General features: G+C 34.7%; 2 protein-coding genes across 2 annotated transcripts in view; one reads left to right on the top strand and one right to left on the bottom strand.

Moving 5' to 3' along the window:
• LOC309840367 (uncharacterized protein) overlaps positions 1 to 7,013 on the bottom strand; it is a gene marked incomplete at both ends in the record, with an annotated part of 43,265 nt that extends 36,252 nt beyond the window's left edge. Inside the window, 2 exon segments of the mRNA XM_082682420.1 lie at positions 2,265 to 3,203; positions 6,985 to 7,013. Of these exon segments, the coding sequence (XP_082538546.1) occupies positions 2,265 to 3,203; positions 6,985 to 7,013 (968 nt within the window).
• A 14,170-nt stretch (positions 7,014 to 21,183) lies between these two features.
• On the top strand, positions 21,184 to 22,116 carry LOC309840366 (olfactory receptor 4P4-like; the record flags this gene model as incomplete). The annotated part of the gene is made up of 1 exon (XM_082682419.1): positions 21,184 to 22,116. One exon carries the CDS (start codon positions 21,184 to 21,186, stop codon positions 22,114 to 22,116), a length of 933 nt encoding a protein of 310 aa, XP_082538545.1.

Genomic DNA, 22,116 nt, shown 5'->3' with positions numbered 1-22,116 from the left:
ATTTGTATTTCCCTGATGCCCAGTGATATGGAGCACTTTTTCATGTGTCTGTTGGCCATCTGGATGTCTTCTTTGCAGAAATGTCTGTTCGTGTCCTCTGCCCATTTCTTGATTGGATTATTTGTTCTTTGGGTGTTGAGTTTGCTAAGTTCTTTATAGATTCTGGACACTAGTCCTTTATCTGATATGTCGTTTGCAAATATCTTCTCCCATTCTGTCAGTTGTCTTTTGATTTTGTTAACTGTTTCCTTTGCTGTGCAAAAGCTTTTGATCTTGATGAAATCCCAATAGTTCATTTGTGCCCTTGTTTCCCTTGCCTTTGGCGTTGTTCCTAGGAAGATTATAGAACCTCAAAATCAGCATTTTAAAATAATATATTCTAATTTTTAATCTTAGAGACCTTGCTGAATATACCAAATATTCCATGATACACCCTTAAGCTTCCTAACTTATTTTTTTATTCTTAAAAAAGATCTTTCTTAAATCACACACACACACACACATATGCACACACAGGCACACACACTTTAAAAGTACCGGATGGGATTATTTATTTATGATCCAGATTGACAGTTAAAAAGTAAAGTAAATCCTTTTTTACTGTTGCACTAAACCATGAGTATTGATAAGTTTGTTATATATCTTTGATTACATAAGATACCTGATTCAGCATAAAACATTATGGTAAAGAGCATATAATTTCCAAGTGAAAATAAAACTCTAAAAAATGGAGCGAAGCAAGTAATGTTTAAATGGTTGAATGAGACCAACCACACATGGACATCTCCTTTCTCTTTGCTTGTAAACCTTAATCACGATTAGTAAGACATAAAAGAAAAGGGAAGTTCTTTTATTTATTCTCCATTAGTTATTTGCTTAAAACCATCTAGTGACTCAAACTTCTCAGCTGTTAGAAAACTTGGGTGAAACATACCCTAGTCATGGGTTATCTGTTAGAAGCCATCAAGTTACTGGCATTATCAAGGAAGAATGTGTTCATTGAGGTAAATGTTTTAATCAGTCTTTGTAGATTTTGAGCCAGATTATTCACTTTTCTCCATACCCTGACTGTTGACTTATCACCTAATAGTCTCACAAGAAGCAGATACCATTCTCTTACCTTGACTTTGGGCTTAGCCATGTGATTTGTTTACCTCATAAAATTTTAACAGGTGAGACTCAAATAGATACTTAAAATATGCTTTCTTTTTACATACTTTATTGTGACTCTACTTACAACATTGACCATTAGCCACCTAGTCCAACAAAAATGACCTACATACAGGCCTGTAGACTCAAGTTTGGCTGATCTGGTTAGCTCAATGTTGATGCTCTAGTGACCCTCACTTAGTATCACTGGTCTTAGCAGAGTCATTTTACTCAAGTCACTGCTTCTAAAGGATTGCTATTGTTACAACCCTCTGGAATTTACAATTGTTTCTTTTCATCAATAACTAATTGATGCCTGGGTAGCATCTATACGTTATATCATTACTCATAACCTGGTTGTTGTTGTATATGATCATAGGGGAAGCTGGTAAAAAAATCTTGGGATCTCTCCATATCATTTCTTACAACTCAAAATGAATCAAAAACCATTCCATCATAATTTTGAAAAAATGAGTAAGTACAACCACAATGACATAACTAGAAAAACTAGAATTATGGGCTACATTTCAAATATACATTTCTAAAATGTATATTATTTTCTTGTACGATACATAGAAAATATTTTCTAATTGGTTATATTACCAGTATAATTTACATTGTATTATGTATATGTTAAGGGAGCTATAGCTCCTATTTATGTTTGTTTTCCTTGGAATCTTTCAATACAAAGATAGTTCTTGTGGAATTAAATATAACTCTTGTTTTTAGAAATTTAGATTTTTATGTTGAACAGCTTTTAATGTTCTACTTTTATAAGAAAAATTAAGCTCCATTGTGATAAGGCCTAACTCTTCAAACCATCTCAAAAATTTCAGACTTCACATGACTTAAACTGAAATTTGGCCTGAGCAATCATGTGGTCATGTATATTGACACAGAAACCTTTGTATTCCAATTTATGAATCAAAAACTTGGTTTAAATAGTTTGATCTTTTATCCCAGATATATGCAATTTTAAAGTTATTTTATTAAACATTAGAGTGAACAGATCACAGACTGCCAATTGACAGATTATCATAGACTTATATGTGATACTACTATTGAACAACTCATCAGTACTCTAAAAAAGAACTAATGAACATTTCTGGCTTTACATTGTATCCCAGAACAATTTAACATTGATTAACTTCTTGACTGTCTCCTTCACATCTTTGTTCCTGAGGCTGTAGATCAGTGGGTTCAGCATGGGGATGACCACAGTGTAAAACACAGAAGCCACCTTGACCATGAGCCATGAACTTTTGGAATCAGGAACACAATAGAGGAAGAGGATGGTCCCATGGAAGATTGTAATAGCAGCCAGGTGGGAGGCACACGTGGAGAAGGCTTTGTGGCGTCCCCCTTTTGAAGTCATCCTCATGACAGTGACAAAAATGAAGACATAGGAAGTAAGAATGATCATCAAGCTGCTTATTTCATTGAACGTGGCAGAGACTAAAATGATCTTCTGGCTCATGTAGGGGTCAGAGCAGGACACAGAGACGATCGCAGCATGCTCACAGACAAAGTTATTTATGAAGTTAGTCCCACAAAAGGATAAGGTCAACAAAAAATATGTGTATGTTAAGGAGCAGGCAATACCCCAGAAGTATGATGTGCCCACCAACAAGGAACAAAGCTTCTGAGACATGACAATCATATAGAGAAGAGGTTTACAAATGGCCACAAATCGGTCATAGGCCATCACAGCCAACATGAATGTTTCTGTCACCACAAATACGCATGCAAAGAAGAATTGCATGATGCATCCTATGAAAGAGATGGTTCTGTCTTCCACAACCAAGTTTTCTAATAGTTTGGGTGTAACTACTGTAGAGTAACAGAAATCAACAAAGGACAGATGGCTGAGGAAGTAGTACATGGGGGTGTGAAGTGTGGGATTGATCTGGATAATCATGATCATGCCCAGATTTCCCAGCACAGTGACTGTATAGATTGTCAGGAATATCAGGAAAAGTGGCATCTGGAGTTCCGGGTATTCTGAGAAGCCCAGGAGAATGAAAGTGGCTTCAGCACTCTCATTTTCTTGGTTCCTGTGGACAAAACAAGAAAACTGATTCAGAGAAATGAGAAGCAAAATCTGGATAAGACAGATTAAAATGAGTAAATGATGAGAAACTTAGTGATTATCCATAAATAATATTGTAGAAAATACTTGATTTCAACCTTTAGTTTTAAAGTTAGAAAAATGACATATCAGATAAAAGTTTAGTATCCAAAAAACATAAAGAACTGATAAAACTCACTGTCCCCCCCCCCAAAGAAAAACAAACAATCTAATTTTAAAAAGGGTAAAAGACATGGACATTTCTCCAAGGAAGACATACAGATGACCAACAGACACATGAAAATATCCTCAACATCACTCTTCATCAGGGAAATACAAATCAAAACTACAATAATATATACCAATCAGAATGGCTAAAATGAACAATGCAGGAAACAACAGAGAAAGGGGAAACCTCTTGCATCATTGATGGGAATGCCAACCATTGTGGCCACTCTGGAAAACAATATGGAGGTTCCTCAAAGATTTAAAAAAATAAAACTAACCTCTGATCCAGTGATTGCAGCACTGGGTATTTACCCAAGGGATTCATAAATACTAATTTGAAGGGATTCATACCCCCCTGATCTGATGCTTATATCAGTATTATTAAGAAGAGCCAAATTATGAAAGAAGCCCAGATGTCCATTGACTGATGAATGGTTAAAGAAGATGTGATCTATATACAATTAAATATTAGTTGGCTAAAAAAAGAATGAAATCTTGCCATTTGCAACAACATGGATGAAGCTAAAGAGTATTATTCTAAGTGACATAAGTCAACCAGAGAAAGACAAATGATTTCACTCATACGTGGAATTTAAGGAACAGAACAAATGATTACAGGGAAAAAAAGGAGAGGGGCAAACCAAGAAAGAGACTCCCAACTTCAGAGAACAAACTGATGGTTAGCAGAGGGGAGGTGGGTAGGAGGACGGGTTAGATAAACGATGGAGATTATGGAGATTAAGGAGAGTTGTGACGAGAGCCCGGTGTGGTAGGTAAGTGTTGAATCCCTTCTCTTGGAGGAAATACATATCCTAAGTTTCTATGAGCTCTTCCCTCCCTAACCTGTAAAACTGTGAAAACTTAGAACTCAAAAGAAAATTAATGACCCGGGAACTGACTTTTCTTTTTTTAACTATTGTTGCTGTAATTATTTTTGAATTCCCTTTCCAGTGAATTTCTACTCGGTCACACATTATCTCCCCATATTTTAGCTATGTCCTGCAGAGGAATAACATACTTGATCAGTCACATTTACCTAGTTATGGAAAATTGTAAAAAATCTATTACTCTGGAAAACAATCTGAGGGTTTAGGAGGGGTGAGGGGTGGGGGCTTGGGTGACCCTGGTGGTGGGTATTATGTAGGTTACGTATTGCATGGAGCACTGGGTGTGGTGCATAAACAATGAATTCTGGAACCCTGAAAAAAAATTTAAAAAAAATGTATTACCCTTTCTTGGTGTATTACAATATCAGGTATTTAGCAAAATGTGTGAAGAAACAAACTTACTTATAATAGGTACAGACTATTTTTATTATGTCAGAGATCTTTTTATCACACTATCATCAAACTTAGTCTACCATAAAACCTCCAAAGATGGGCCACTGCTTCCTGAAGTATACAGTGTGATTATTATTTGGCTAGAGATTTTCTTTTTGGCTTTGAGATGGTTTCATAAACATAAAGATAATCTTTCTAATGCCCTATTCTCTTAATTTCTTGATCTTTTACAATAATTTTACCTCCACGTGATCCTTTAGCCATAGCCATAGTCATACTCTTCATGCCATTATCAAAAAGTGTAAGTCCTCAAAAATACAAATTTCATCTTCATCTGTAACATACTTGTATTTTGCTTCTTTTTAAATCATTTACCATTTTAACACTGTCTGTTTCACAGCAAAATAAATTTGTGAAAGCAAATTTGGGACACTAAAACAAGACTGAGTATTCAATTACATTTACTGAATAAAGAAAACTCAATCATGTGAATGAGTGAACTCTAGACATATAATATACATGCATTGAGGTGAAAGCTTATAATAATGCTAAAGAACTTAGGCTTGTCTATTAAATCAGCATCATACACAATACACTGGGACACATCTTGAGTTCTACAAAACAAGTACAAACAGTGAAACCCCAAGGGACTGAAACTTCCTTAATTAGCATAAAATGGGGACTTGGGGGAAGGAAGCGCTGAATTCTTTTCTTAAATCGTACCATATTACTCCAAAATGACTGAACTGCCTTTTTCTGCCAATGCAATTACTCTCAAAGCCACTTTCTGACCACTTCCTGAAATATGAAATAGCACACAGCATAGAAGGGTAGACCATTCCACATAGAATTCTGTGAAAATTCTACGTCTTATTATGAGCTGAAATTAAAGTCTCTGTAGTTTTCACTCAGTTGTTATGACTTTATCCTCCTCTGCACTTAAAAGTGTGTGGGCAAGCATATATAAAGATATCATTCCCACACCCCTGCACTTTTTTCTCCAATTGCTCTTTTGGGAGTCCTTTGATACTCGTGACTTCATCTTCCATCACAGTAAGCATCACTTCCTGGATATATTTTTCAATTTAATATAAAACTGGTTAAGTGCAAATTCCATAACCAAATATACCTCTTCCAAAATCTGTATTAGTTCCATATGGCCGTGGCAAGAAAGTCTGAGCACTTCAGGATGGAAGGGGAAATCATCACCATCAAAGATAAGTATTAGTGGAAGTCTGTTATCTCCCACTCCCCTCACCCATTCTGTCTATACCCCCAGCCCTTCACTCTGGCAAACATCAGTTTGCTTTCTGCATTGATAGGTCTGATTCTGCTTTTTGTTTGTTTACTCATTTGCTTTGTTTTTTTGGATCCCACATAGGAGGGACATCATGTGGTATTTATCTTTCTCAGTCTGACTTCTTCCACTCAGCATCATACACTCTAGACCCATTCATGTATGATATTCTGATATGCTCGTGGGGAGTGCAGCATAGCACAGAGGTGTTGACTGTATTGTACACCTGAAACTAAGCTAATGCAACATGGTAGGTCAACTATACTGAAATTAAAAAAACATTAAAAGAGAAAGATAAATATAATTTCTAATGTATATTTAGCTCATTCTCTATTATTATTATTATTATTTACTTATTTATTTTTAAGTGCATCTCTTTCCTACACATATGGCTTTCCACTCCACTTCCTCACTTTGTATTTATACTAATAGACTTGGGGTCAAAGTTCACAGTCCCCCATTTAGCTCTAAGAAGTGTGCACCATGTTCAGCTGACTGACAGCACAACATGCTGTACATACTCACTCCCTCCTTTCCAGGGACATCTGTCATGCTTTCTCATGTGTACTTAGCACCGTAAGGGATAGTTTAAAAACTATAAAATTACAAAATAGGGGCCTTAGCTTCAAAATTGTTTTTCTCCTGGGAATTTTTCTGAGGAATGATACATATCCAAACGATATATTACAACATATGATTTTTATTGTTATTAAAATTTAATTTGTGTTTATAAAGACAGATAATATCATGATCCAGAAAAACTGAAAAGTACTTTTTAGTGATAACAATTTGGTGAATAATAATAAAGGTGGTTAAAGATAAAGAACTGAGTATTTCTACTTAGCTGAACTAAGTCTCAGGGATATAGTTGAATTTACACGTTGTGTTTGTCTTCTGCAAAGATTATTGGAACACATTATTTTCTTTCTAAAATAAAATAAAATAAGAATGAATCAACTCACCTGAATGCAGAATAATTTGGCTTATTCATTTACTGATGCTTATTTCACTGTGATTAAAGGACTCCAGGAAACTTCTTGCTGAGAATTCAACTTAAAAACAGATAGCAACAAACATGAAAAAATTAGTAAAAAAAAGTCTACAGTATATTGTAATTAATATTTCACGGAAATGGTTTTTTCCCCTCTAGTCTATTAAAAATAAACTCAGAAGACAGAGAGAAAGACCAAAAAGCTGAATCCTAAGACCAAACTTATCCTACCTATATGCCACTAGGACCTTAGGGGTGTCAACCCTTGAGAATATCACTGATACTGCCCTGGAGGGCACAAACACAGCTATTAGATGAGGTAATGTCCCATGTGACATTTTGGTGATATATATTTGTTATGAGGACTGGAGAGTCATTTCATCATGAACTTTTACCCATTGATCATATGGCTGTGTTGATCATTTTATCCATTGATCATATGGTTGTGTTGATCATTTTATCCATTGATCATATGGTTGTGTTTCTTTGTTTTTTCTTGTTTTTGTTTTTTAAGTATGTTCCCACACTCAGCATGTAACCCAACCCAGGGCTTGAACTCACAATGGAGATCAAGATCCTTAATCCACTGAATCACCCAGAAGCCCCTCCATTGGTCTTTTAAAAATGTTGAACCAGGGGCGCCTGGTTAGGTCATAGTGTCCTGGAATCGAGTCCCACATCTGGCTGTCTGCTCAGCAGGGAGCCTGTTTCCTCCTCTCTCTCTGCCTGCCTCTCTGCCTACTTGTGATCTCTGTCTGTCAAATAAATAAATAAAATCTAAAATAAAATAAAAAAAAAAAAGTTGAACCAGACAATGTATCCTGAAATATCTGTAAAATACAGAAATGTACAAAGGAAAAGCCAGCTTTTGTGCAACAATCCAGAGATAAATACTCTTAATCTTTGTTGTATTTGTGGATTTCCCTCTCCATAAGGTTAGGTATATATTTATCAGTGTGTATCTGGATATAAAATTTATACAGTAAGTACCATATTGTATAATTATATTATTTATTATCCTTTTAAAATTTAACATCATATTTATAACATTCATTATAAAAGTAATTATATTTCACTTTCTATGAAAACCGTTGATTTTTTTAAGCTAATAACAGTTTGCCTCCTTCTTACAAATGGGACCACGGTACTCTTCAATGTTTACATTTATTATTGAAACTGAAAAAAAGCTATTACTCTATTTTTCATTTTATAATCTGTGTGTATGGAGAGAATGATATATTAATTAAGGTGTTCCCTTGTCTTAACATATCAACATCTCAATCTTCTATGGTGGAAAAAAAAGTGTTTCTTTTCCTTACAAGTGAAACAAAGAGAATAGCCACTAGATGGCAGGATGATACCATAATTTAAATCAAGACGTTAAAGAATTTGAGAAACTAGACCAGGATCATAGGGGAAAGGAGGGAAAAATGAAACAAGAGGAAACAAGGGAGGGAGACAAACCTTAAGAGACTCTTAATCTCAGGAAACAAACTGAGGGCTGCTGGAGAGGACAAGGGTGTGAGGAATAGGGTGGCTGGTTGATACACATTGGGGAGGGTCTGGGTAGGCACTGTGAACTGTGTAAGACTGATGAATCACAGACTTGTACCCCAAAACAAATAATACATTACATGTTAATTTGAAAAATAAGCAAATAAAGACAATAAAACCTCTGTATTTGCTCTAAAGACAGGAAGATAAACAAATAGAAAACATGTTCACAGCTTGAATATACCTTGAGGATTGTTCATTCCACATACCTTACTTTAGGAGATAAGGGAACAAATGTTCAAAGATGATAAATCACTTGACCATATGTAAGTTCTGACTCCCCTTTATCCTTGTTTTCACATTTATTAATTTTGAGCTAGAGGTATTGTGTGTTGGCTTTTGATCACTTACACACTCACAGAGTTTGGGGACTAAAGAATGTTATCAGTCAATTGCAATTTACTTGTAATAAGTGAATACATAAATCAAAAAAGTATTAATAATATTTAAGGATTTTAGCATATGGGTAAAAATCCTTACAAAAATACAAACCTTCCTAAAAACAAAGAGCAAACAAAACAAACTAAATGGTGAAATAAACATTTATCCATTAATATATACACATGAGTGTCATATCCACATACATATACATGCATGTATATGATGTAAAATATCAAGTTTGACATAATACATTATGAAATGGAAACAACATATTGATTATATTAATAGATTTAACAACAAAGTTAAATCCAACAGTGTTCTATATACCAGAGAAACTCACAAGCAGAAAGAGTCAGCAAAGTTAAAATTAAGAAATAAATTAGTGATTTCTAAATTAGTTTCTTTGTTCTCACAGAAAACATTCAGACTGATTTGAGGCCTTTGAAATTTGTTGTGGTATGCTTTATAATCCAGCGAACAATCAATTGTGATAAATTCTCTATGTGCACTGAGAAACACGTGTGTGTTTTATTTTTATTGGGAGTCATATTCTGTAAAAGTTAACTGAGTCAAATATGCAAATTATGTCATTTAGAACTTCTATATTTTTAGACATCATGTTTTCTTGTTTATTCCCTAATTGAAAAAATATGTTAAAATCCCACACAATGATGGAGGGCTTTTCTATTTCTTCTTCTAGTTCTGGATTTTTTTTCTTTACTTATTTTGAAGACCTGTTCTTGAGTGTATGGACACTCAATTGTAATCTCTTCTTACTAGGCAAATACCTATATCATTGTGAAATAATCCTCTATTTTTAGTAATTTTATTTTACTTAAAACCTATAATGTCTTATATTATTATAATTGCATGAGCTTTCCTTAGATAGTTTACTTTGTATACATTTCTAAAACATTTAAAATATATGAACACACGCAACATTTACCAGAAAATTTATCAAACTATATAACCCACAGAAATATATTTATGTTCACCAAACAATATGGCAAGATTCTTCATAATGTCATTATTAATAGTACTTATAAAACTTAGAAAGCCCTCAATATTTTTATGAATAAAATTTGAGGTATATTTATTCAGTGAGTTTTATACTACAAAGAGAATAAAGGAATTTGCAAACAACAAGATGAATAAATGTTATATACAATGCTGATTGAAGGAAGTTAGATACAAAAACTTAAATAAAATAAAAAGACATGTTCTATATAGTTTCATTTATAAAAAGTTTAAAAGAGTGAAACAAACTCAATTGCAAGGGGAAATTTGGAAGAAACTCAAAACACTTGAAGGTTAAAGAGCATCCTACTAAAGAATGAATGAGTCAACCAGAAAATTAAAAAAGAATTTAAAAAAATTATGGAAACAAGTAAAAATGAAAACACACTATTCAAAACATTTGGGTTGCATCAAAGGCAGTCCTAAGAGGGAAGTACATAGCAATACAAGCCTTTCTTAAAAAATTAGAAAAATCTCAAATACATGAGCTAAACTAACACCTAAAGGAGCTGTAGAAAGAATAGCAAGTAAAGCCTAAACCAAGAAGAAGAAGAGAAATAATAAAGATTAAAGAAGAAATCAATGAAATAGAAACCAGAAGAGCAGGAGAATAGATCAGTGAAACTAGAAGCTTGTTCTTTGAAAGAATTGATAAGATCGATAAACCCCTAGCCAGACTTATCAAAGAGAAAGGAGCCAAATTAATAAAATCATGAGTGAAAGGGGAGAAATCATTACCAACGTAAGGAAATACAAGTAATCTTAAAAACATATTATGAACAACTGTACACCAACAAATTAGGCAATCCGAAAGAAATGGGTGAATTCCTGGAAACTTGTAAACTACCAAAGCAGGAACAGAAAGAAATAAAAAACCTGAACAAACATAACATAACAGCAAAGAAATTGAAGCAGTAATCAAATATCTCCCAACAAATAAGAGTTCTGAGCCAGAATGGCTTCTGAGGGGGAATTCTACTGGTCATTTAAAGAAAAGCTAATATCTGTTCTTCTTTTGAAGAAGAACTAATACTGTTCTTCTTCAAAAAATATAAGTGGAAGGAAAACTTCCAAACTCATCCTATGAAGCCAGCATTACCCTGAACCCAAAACCAGAAAAATATCCTATCAAAAAGGAGAATTACAGACCAATATCCCTGATGAACGTGGATGCAAAATTCTCACCAAGATATAATCCAATAGGATCCAATGTTAAAAGGATCATTCACCATGACCAGGTGGGATTTATTCCTGAGCTGCAAGGGTGGTTCAACATTTGCAAATCAATCAAAAACCAGAAAAATATCCTATCAAAAAGGAGAATTACAGACCAATATCCCTGATGAACATGGATGCAAAATTCTCACCAAGATATAATCCAATAGGATCCAATGCTAAAAAGATCATTCACCATGACCAAGTGGGATTTATTCCTGAGCTGCAAGGGTGGTTCAACATTTGCAAATCAATCAATGTGATACATCACATTAGTAAAAGAAAGTACAAGAACGATATGATCCTTTCAATTAATGCAGAAAAAGCATTTCACAAAATACAGCATCCTTTCTTGATTAAAATAGTCCACAGTGTGGGGATAGAAGTAACATACATCAATATCATAAACAACATTTGTGAAAAGCCCACAGTGAATATCTTTCTCAATGGGGAAAAACTGAGAGCTTTTCTCTTAATGTTAGGAACATGACAGGGATGCCTACTCTCACCATTATTGTTCAACATAGTACTAGAATTCCTAGCCTCAGCAGTCAGACAACAAAGAGAATATAAGACATACAAATTGGAAAAGAATAAGTTAAACTCTCACTCTTTGCAGATGATATGGTACTCTATGGAGAAAACTCAAAACACTCCACTCAAAAATTGCTAGAACTCATACAGAAACTCAGCAACATGGCAGGATACAAAATCAATGCACAGAAGTCAGTTGCATTTCTATACTCTAACAAGTAGACAGAACAAAGAAAAATGAAGGAATTGGCCCCATTTACAATTATACCAAAAACTGTAATATACCTAGGAATAAACCTAACCAAAGAGGTAAAGGATCTGTACACTACAAACTACAGAACACTTAGAGAAGAAATTGAGAAAGACACAAAAGAGTTAGGAAAGCATTTTGTGCTCATGGATTGGAGGAATAAATATTGTTAAATTGTCTATGCTATCCAGATGAATTTCATCCCAAGCCCTATAAAATACCATTGACATTTTTCACAGAGCTGGAAAAAATAATCATAAAATTTGTATAGAAAAGAAAAGACCCCAAATAGCCAGAGGAACATTGAAAAAGAAAACCAAAGCTGGTGCCATCTCAATGTCAGACTTCAAATTATATCACAAAGCTGTAATAATCAGGAGAGTATGATACTGGCACAAAAACAGAGACATTGATCAATGCAACAGAATAGAGAATCTAGTAATAGACCCTTAACTCTATGGCCAACTAATCTTACAAAGCAGGAAAGAATATCCAATGGAAAAAGGACCGTCTCTTTAATAGCAGTGCTAGAAAAAGTGGACAGCTATATGCAGAAGAAGGGACCTAGACAATTTTCTTACACCATACACAGAGATAAACTCAAAATAGATGAAAGATCTACATGTAAGACAAGAATCTATCAAAATCCTAGAGGATAACACAGACAGCAATACCTATCACCTTGGCCACCACAACTTCTTGCTAGACATGTCTCCAAAGGCAACAAAAACAAAAGGAAAAATGAATTATTGGGACTTCAAGATAAAAAGATCTGGGATGCCTAGGTGGCTCAGTTGGTTAAGCAGCTGCCTTCAGCTCAGGTTATGATCCCAGCGTCCTGGGATCGAGTCCCACATCAGGCTCCTTGCTCCACAGGAAGCCTGCTTCTCCCTCTGCCTCCGCCTGTCACTCTGCCTGCCTGTGCTCTATCTATCTCTCTGACAAATCAATCAATCAATTAATTAATTAATTTTAAAAAAAAGAGAAAGAAAGAAAAAGAAAAAGTCCTGCACAGCAAAGGAAAGAGTCAACAAAACTAAAAGTCAACTTACGAAATGGGAAAATATATTTGAAAATAATGTATCAGATAAAGAATTAGTATCCAAATATATAAAGAAATTCTCAAACTCAACACCCTCCCCCCCAAAATAAAACAAACAATACAGTCAAGGAATAGGCCAAAGACTTAAACAGATATTTCTCCAAAGAAGACATACAAATAGCCAACAGACCCATGAAAAAATGCTCCACATCACTTGGCATCAAAGAAATATAAATCAAAACTACAATGAGATACTACCTCATATCAGTCAGAATATCAAAAATTAACGACAAGAAATAACAAATGTTGGCAAGGATGTAGAGAAAGGAGAACCTTGTTTCACTGTTGGTGAGAATGTAAGCTGGTACAGCCACTCTGGAAAACAGTCTGGAAGTTTAAGACTTTAAAAATAGAACTACTTATGACCCAACAATTGCACTACTAGGTATTTACCCCAAAGTTACAGATGTAGTGATCTGAAGTATCAATGTTCATAGCAGTAATATGCGCAATAGTCAAACTGTGGAAAAAGCCAAGATGTTCATTGACAGATGAATGGGTAAAGAGGATGGGGTATATATATATATAAACAATGGGATATTACTCAGTCAACAGAAAGGATGACTACTTACCATTTACAGGGACATGGATGGAATGGGAGGGTGTTAGGTTAAGTGAAGTATGTCAGTCAGAGAAAGAAAATTATCACATGGTTTCCTCATATGTGGAATATAGAAAGAAAGAGGTTCATAGGAGAAAAGAAGGAAAACTGATTGGGAAGTCATCAGAGAGGGAGAACAGCCATGAGAGACTTAACTATAGGAAACAAACAGTGTTCATGGAGGCGCGGTAGGTGGGGGGATGGGGTAATTGGATGATGGGCATTAAAGAGGGTATGTAATGTGATTATCACTGAGTGTTATACACAACTGATAAATTATTGAATGTTACACCTGAAACTAGTGATGTACTACATGTTGGTTCATTGAATTTAAACAAACAAATAAACGGTAGATAAAGGTTTTAAATATTTCTCAAAAAAAAGATGTATAAATGGGGGAAAAAACACATGAATATGCTCACCATAATTATTCACTAGAGCAGATAAAAAACCACAAAAAGAAACCATTTCACACTAAGATGGCAATAATAATAATAATATAGGTGTGGACGAAGATGTCTAGAATTTTGAACACTTGTACAGTGCTATGGGAATTTAACTGGTGCAGCCACCATAGAGTAGGGTCTCTTGGTTTCTCAAAATGCTATAAGTAAAATTACCATATAACACTACTAGTTATGTGCCTAAAATAATTAGAATTAGGGACTCAAATAGATATCTGTATATCAATGTTCACACTTGATCTTAGCCAAAAGGCCGAGAAGCAATGTATATCAATGTTCATGGCAGCATTATGCACAATAGGCTAAAGGTGGAGACAACCCAAGCATCCACCTACAGGTGATGGATAACAAAATGTGTAATATACATACAATGGATTACTATTATTCCATAAAAAGAATGAAATTCTGACACATATGTCAACATAGATAAACTTTAAAACTATCATACTACGTGAAGTAAGCCCTATGCAAATGGACAAATATTATGAGATGCTCTTACACGAACTATCTAGATGAGGCAAATTCATGGAAACAAGTAGATCAGAGGATACCAGGACAGAGAAAAGGAGGATGGGTACATAGTGTCTGTTTGAGATGATGAAAAAGTTTTGGAAATACACTGTGGGGATCATGGCCTAACACTGTAAATGTAATTAATGCCCCTGAATTATGCACTGAAAGTTGCTGAACTACCAAATTTTATCTGTAAACAAATTTGGGGAATATGTCCTATGCCTCTTAAGAAAAATTATATCCGAGAAGATATGGTTACTGAGAAATCAATTATAAGCCAAAAATAAAGCAAAAAAAAAAAAAAAGAAAAAAAGAAAAAGAAAAAGAAAAGAAAAGAAAGAAAAGACTTGGGAATTATCTCCCATTCCAGGGATGAGGTGTATAAGGAGATTACTTGAATGTTGTTTTTTTTTTTTTGCAATTTTCATTGTGTTACGTCAGTCATTATAAAATATATCATTAGTTTTTGATGCAGTGTTCCAAGATTCACTGTTTATGTACAACACCCAGTGCTCCATGCAATACGTGCCCTCCTTAATACCCACCATCATGCTCACCCATCCCTCTACTTCCCTTCCCCTAAAACCCTCAGTTTGTTTCTCAGAGTCCACAGTCTCTCATGGTTCATCTCCCTCTGAAATTTCCCCCAATTCACTTTTCTTTTCCTTCTCCTAAGGTTCTGCATGTTATTCCTTATATTCCCAAAGTAAGTGAAATCCTATGATAATTGAATTTCTCTGCTTGACTTATTTCACTCAGCATAATTTCCTCCAGTCCCATCCATGTTGAACCCAAAGTTGGGTATTCATCCTTTCTTTTTTTTTTTTAATTTTTTATTTTTTATAATATTATAATATATTTTTGTATTCATCCTTTCTGATGGCTGAGTAATACTGCGTTGTATATATGGACCACAACTTCTCTACCCATTCATCTGTTGAAGGGCATCTCAGTTCTTTCCAGTTTGGCTATTGTGGATGTTGCTGCTATGAACATTGGGATACAGATGGCCCTTCTTTTCACTACATCTGTATCTTTAGGGTAAAGGCTCAGTAGTGCAATTGCTGAGTCATAGGATAGCTCTACTTTTAATTTTTTGAGGAATCTCCACACTGTTTTCAAAGTGTCTGTATCAACTTGCATTCCCACCAGCAATGTAAGAGGGTTTCCCCTTTCTCCACATCCTCTCCAACATTCGTTGTTTCCTGCCATGTTAATCTTTGCCATTCTAACTGGTGTAAGGTGGTATCTCAGCGTGGTTTTGATTTCAATCACTTGGATGAATTTTTGACAGAAAAAGCAACAGCCACATAAGGACCTTGACAAGGAAAACAAAAAAAGAAAACTTTTTTATCAAAAAGTGTTTTTTAGGGGTGTGTATGTGGCTTGGGTGGTGAAGCACCTGACTTTTGCTCAGGTCATGATCTCAGGGTCCTGGGATCTAGCCCCTCGTTGGGCTCTCTGCTCAGCGGCAGCCTGCTTCCCCTTCTCTCTCTGCTTGCTGCTCTGCCTACTTGTGATTTCTGTCTGTCAAATAAATAAAATAAAATCTTTAAAAAATATATAAAAAATAAAAAGTTTTTATTAGACAACAGGAGATGCCCACTGGAATATTCAGCCTCCTCTGCAAACTGTAAAATGAGGCAACATTAATGTTTCCTTCTATCTACAGCCCAGAGTTTTCTTCTCTTTATAATTATTTCTGAAGTGCCAGGTCTTTCAAGTCATTGGAGTTTCTTTGTAACTATTCCCATATTCAATGGAATATGAGCTGGTCTTAGTTTCCATATACACACGGGAGAAATTTGACTTGATTAAAAGAATTATTTTTAGGTATTGGAATAAAGTTAAAACATTATTCAAGATTAAAAAAAAAAAAAAAAGTTCAGCTTTACATTGGTCAAATTATCCCAATGGGAATTTCTAACCTCACAGATAGACTGCAATAAATTTCAGCAGGTTAGATATCTCCCAGGTAAAGCTGGTTGGGAATTAGACAATAACCATGTATATTGTCTTTCTTTTCATTTTCCCCAGAGAATGCCATAAAATTGGTATTCGAGGATCAATAAAGAATAGCTGCCAACATAAATGCTGAAAATACCAGTTTCTTCATCTACTGAGTATTAAAATATAACTGGGAAGACTCTTGAATTTGCTTTAGGAGAAAACTAGACATCTTATCTTGGAGAGAAGGTAAGTTGTAGCTTTAGGATTCTTTGGAATGGTCTACAAAATGAAACTTATTAAGAGATTCATTGACTTTATTGGTTGATTCTGAGTGTAGTAAATTTGAATCATTGCATGTACCCTAGATGTAAGCCAAACACCTGGTGACTCGGACACAAGTTAAGTTTTATTTAACCAAGCCATAATGATTCACTGACCTTAGATCAGTACAAAATATTATTTTAGAATTTATTGTTAAAATATCAGTTTAATGATTATTTATGTCTTGACTGATGTTTATTAGAAAACTTTGGCCATAATTTGTATATTCAAAGCTATTGAAAGTATTGCTTCCTCTACTTGGTAATACAGAACATCTCTTGGGGTTACATATTTTTGATATACTCCATATATGGTCATTTACCCTTTCTGTGTCTATTGCATAAAGGAAATCAAAACATCATAGCGCTTTTTTTTTTCTCGACGAGATAATTTCAGGCGAAATAAATAAAACAGAAAGTGGTTTGTATTTTGGTGAAGGGTACATAGAAAATCTGAAAAGGAAAACTCAAGAAAGAGAGTGTATCAAATGACCATTCCTACTTCTTGTTGGTAGTTTAGGTCGTATTTGCAGTCTGTGTTTTTCAGTTTTGTATTTAAACATCACCTAGTCTGATTCTGCCAAATCTCGGATATCTGTTAAAATAGGAAATGAATAAAAGATGATCTTCATATGCCTCCAGCATTGTCAAAAGAATGGAGAATAAAGTGCAGCCGGGTTTATATCTGTGCATTTTGGGGACCACCAAGGGAGAAGACCACCCCTTTTGGGGAAGGTGACATGAGTATTAACATATATTAACATATAAGACTCAAGAGTATCATCTCCACAGTAAGCCAATGGACTAAGTAAGGAATGAGGGACTGTTGCCAGAAGATTTATGTGACTATTGAACAATTTTTACAACAAACAGCTACTGGTAGAATCAAAATCTAATGGCTACCTCTATATATCTATCATTTGGAAGTAAATTTGATTACAAACATTCTGTATTTTATAACTCCTCAATATAAGAAAAATGATAATGATAATGATATATAATTAAAATGAACTTCCATTCCATTCTTTTAAACATTCAAAGTAAATTTATTCATTAATTTTGTAAATGCAAACTAATTACTTAAAATGAGCAATCTATAATATATAGCTACAGAGAGGAATGAAATGGAATAAATATTTTAATACATGCTGGGGCCAGCTGTCATCTAGTTTATTAAATTATAAATGTATTATCTTATTCATTGAATTCATGAGTTAATTATCCAGTCACAGTCTTAAACTATGGAAGAATCCAACAACTATCTTACTAAATAAGAACTTGAGTGAAGCAGAGATGACTTCAGGCTTTTGCCCATCAAGCGCAGTACCTGGCACATAGCAAGCATGAATTCATTCATTCATTCATTCATTCATTCATTCATTTGACTTTTTCCAAAGGGACAGAAGATAAAATTTATCTAGGGAAGAATACTTACGTTTAAGCCTATAGGCACGACTGGAGATTTCTGCCTGCCACAATATGTAAAGGAAACTGTGAATAGGGAGTTTAAAAGTAGCAAGTTATGAAGTATCCATGGAGAGAGATCTGCTCCTTTCAGGGAAAAAGGCCGTTTTGTTGACTGTGCAATTAACTTACTTGACCTGAAGAGAGATAAGAGAAACAAAACCCTGAAGCTGTACCAGTAAATTTAGTCCATGTGTTTGGAAGAAAGGCAATGAGCCATCCACAGCCAGCTGCTGACTCCTCCTAACTGAGGTCAGAATCTTGGGCACATCAGTCCCAGAAGTTTCCTTAAAGATCCTGTTTAACACCACAGTTCACTTAGGGTTAAATTGAATCTATAAAAGGAATACAGCATATTAACATCATCCAGTTAAGAAATAATAGAGCCAGATGAAGGAGATAATGTTTTGTTCTATTTTACAAACAGCCCAGTGTTTTCAAGTATATCTACTGATACAGTGATATTATTATCTATGTTTTTAAAATACGAAAGGAATCTTGTCTTACATAGGAGTCATGCCTTCTTAACTTTCTATAGAAATACTTGAAAATAGGGGAAATGATATTTTCAAGTGATTCAGGAATATGGATTATAGTTTTTGAGTCATGTACGAAATATACTTTGCATTTTGAAAAATAATTTAAATAATAAGACTTTTTCACATCTTTTTTCCCCACCTTTCTAACAAAGTAGACTGGGTGAATTCACATGATTATACTTTTTAAAAGTATAGTGTATTTTGTCTGAACTATCTGAGTATTTGCTAAAACAAAATAATCTGCATTTTTAAAAGTCTTACTTATTTTTCCTGATAATACCTAGTCATTCTATGTATTTTCCACTTTGGGTCTGAAAGCATACTTTCAACAGAATTGCACCTGCATCATATTTTTCAAATGTGATTTAATCTGTTCCCTGACAAAAAGTCCCCTGCAGATTAGATCTAGCAGAATTTTAGACTGTCATTAAGAGAAAAAATATCGAGGGAAACTTGCTATATGATCAGCTCATATAACAAATTAATCATGAAGTAAAGACTAGACTGTAATTAAAATTTTAACTTGCACTTCCTTTCTCTAAATCACAAGAATAGAATTTTTTTTTTTAAGATTTTATTTATTTATTTGACAGAGAGAAATTACAAGTACACTGAGAGGCAGGCAGAGAGAGAGAGAGAAGGAAGCAGGCTCCTTGCTGAGCAGAGAGCCCGATGCGGGACTCGATCCCAGGACCCTGAGATCATGACCTGAGCCGAAGGCAGTGGCTTAACCCACTGAGCCACCCAGGCGCCCCAAGAATAGAATTTTTGAAAGAAGTTATACTAGAGCACTGAATTCTTTTAAGTTATCGGGAATATTTTTAAAAGCCCAAAATGTACTTGTTAATTGAATGAGATGGTTTATTTGACCACTATCAATACTCCTTCAGATACCAAAATATCAGTTTGTGGCAATCGATGTTAACTCTTACACACTGGATAGATTTATATGTTTTTCTTTTCAAAACCCTACTTTAGGAATATATGTACATAAATTTGAATAGGCAAAAGGGAAGGGAAGGGTTATAGTTTTGAAAATCAATTGCAAATATATTGGTGTTGAATTTATGAATAATTAACACAAAATGTTTTAAATACGAAGTTTCAATGTTCTATAAAGCTAAAGCAGAGAATCGATGGTGTAATTTAGTGGGAAGCTGAAAGCTTATTTCTCAAAAATTCTTCCTTAGTCTCTCAATGACATTTGAAAGTCTACCAGTAGAAAGGTAATTCTCTGTCCTGATAGTTAAAAGTTGTTACCAAAGAGACATTAATAGAACTGGTTGTACATTATTAGTGAGAGGGAAGTAAATTCAATGGGAGTGAAAGAAGAAAGGAAGAAAGAGATGTTAAGACTGGCAGTGTGCCAAGTGTAAGGGAGTACACACTTTCAAGATGGGTGGTTAGGAAGAAGTAAACAATTTATGTAAAACAATTAAAAAGAAGTCAGTTTGTGCAAGTGAGTAGGGCACTACAAGGAGACTCTAAAATCCAAACTATCCCTACTACCATTATCCTCAAATTCCTTGATTAATGTCAAAGGCATTTGAGATGATAGTGTTTTGAAAAATAGAGATATTCATACTTCTCTTGTTATCCATTTATTGACTATGAAATATAATCAATCCTTCATTTGTATTAGGTATATGTTCAAAGTAAAATTAGGTATATTTTCAAAGTAAACACAAAAGAAATATAACTGATTTTACCCATATATAAATACCTCACAGTTCTGAATATATTGGTTGGTTTTTCTATTTATTCCCTTTCCACATGGAACATAAGGCAGGAAATTTCTCCCATATTATATTATTTACCGACTATACTAATTAAATTTGCATTTTTGTGTGTTTTTTCCTCAATGTTTCATTTGTGTGTCTATTTTCTCAGTAATAATGAGAACAGCAAAGATATTTTTTCTTTCTTTAAAAATACCATTTTTGTAATTTTATTGAGACATAATATCTGGTGACGTTTTATAGTACATCTTAAGAATTATTACATAATACAGCATAGTTTGTAATGTTAGTCTTCACCTTGGGCACCTAAGATGTTTATCACTAATTAATATTTTCAAGAAAGGGACAAAAAGACCTCCAAAAAGCCTTCATTGATAAAATTTAGATTTCTACTTTCTTCAAACTTTGAATGCTTTCCATTACAATCTGCTCCTTACCAAAGAGTGATATGTCTCTTCATATTTAAATATATATCATAAGCATTCATAATTTATCTAATTTCAGGGGGCTACAAACCGGTCTGGATCATGGAAAATAGGAATAACATCACAGAATTTATTCTTTTAGGACTTTCACAGAAAAAGGAAATAGAAGTCCTTTGCTTTTTACTGTTCTTACTTTGTTACATTGCAATTTTGACCGGAAACCTGCTTGTCATGATTTCTATCGCCTGCAGTCACCTTATTAACCACCCAATGTATTTCTTCCTGAGTTTCCTATCCCTGGCAGACCTTTGCTACACTTCCACTGTGACCCCCAAGTTAATCATTGACTTGCTGGCAGAAGAGAAGGTCATTTCCTACAATGGGTGCATGACACAGCTCTTCACCATGCACTTCTTTGGGGGTATTGAGGTCTTCATCCTCACGGGGATGGCCTATGACCGCTACGTGGCCATCTGCAAGCCCTTGCACTACACCCTGATCATGAGCAGGTGGAAGTGCGACGCCATGATTGCAGCTTCCTGTTTTGGAGGCTTCCTACATTCCTTTGGGCAGTTTCTCCTCGCCATCGTTTTACCCTACTGTGGCCCCAATGAAATAGATCACTTCTTCTGCGATGTGTATCCTTTGCTGAAGCTGGCCTGCGCGGATACAAGCAGGATCGGTCTCCTAGTCGTGGCCAATTCGGGACTGATGGGTCTGGTGACTTTTGTGGTGCTGCTGGTATCGTATGCTGTGATCCTATATACTGTCCGGTCCTACTCTGCAGAGAATCGTCACAAAGCTCTTTCCACCTGCAGTTCCCACATCACTGTGGTGGTTCTCTTTTTTGCTCCTTTACTCTTTATTTATATTCGACCAGCAACTACCTTACCAGAAGACAAAGTGTTTGCGCTTTTCTATACTGTCATTGCGCCCATGCTCAACCCTCTCATATACACACTAAGAAACATGGAGATGAAGAATGCCATAAGGAGACTTTGGAGCCGGGTCACGGGGAGTAAGGACATAAATTGA

The sequence above is a fragment of the Mustela nivalis genome (genome assembly GCF_964662115.1).
Source record: "Mustela nivalis genome assembly, chromosome: 9".
NCBI lineage: Eukaryota > Metazoa > Chordata > Mammalia > Carnivora > Mustelidae > Mustela > Mustela nivalis.
The sequence above is the reverse complement of the archived record's forward strand: the minus strand, read 5'-3'. Positions and strand labels throughout refer to the sequence as shown.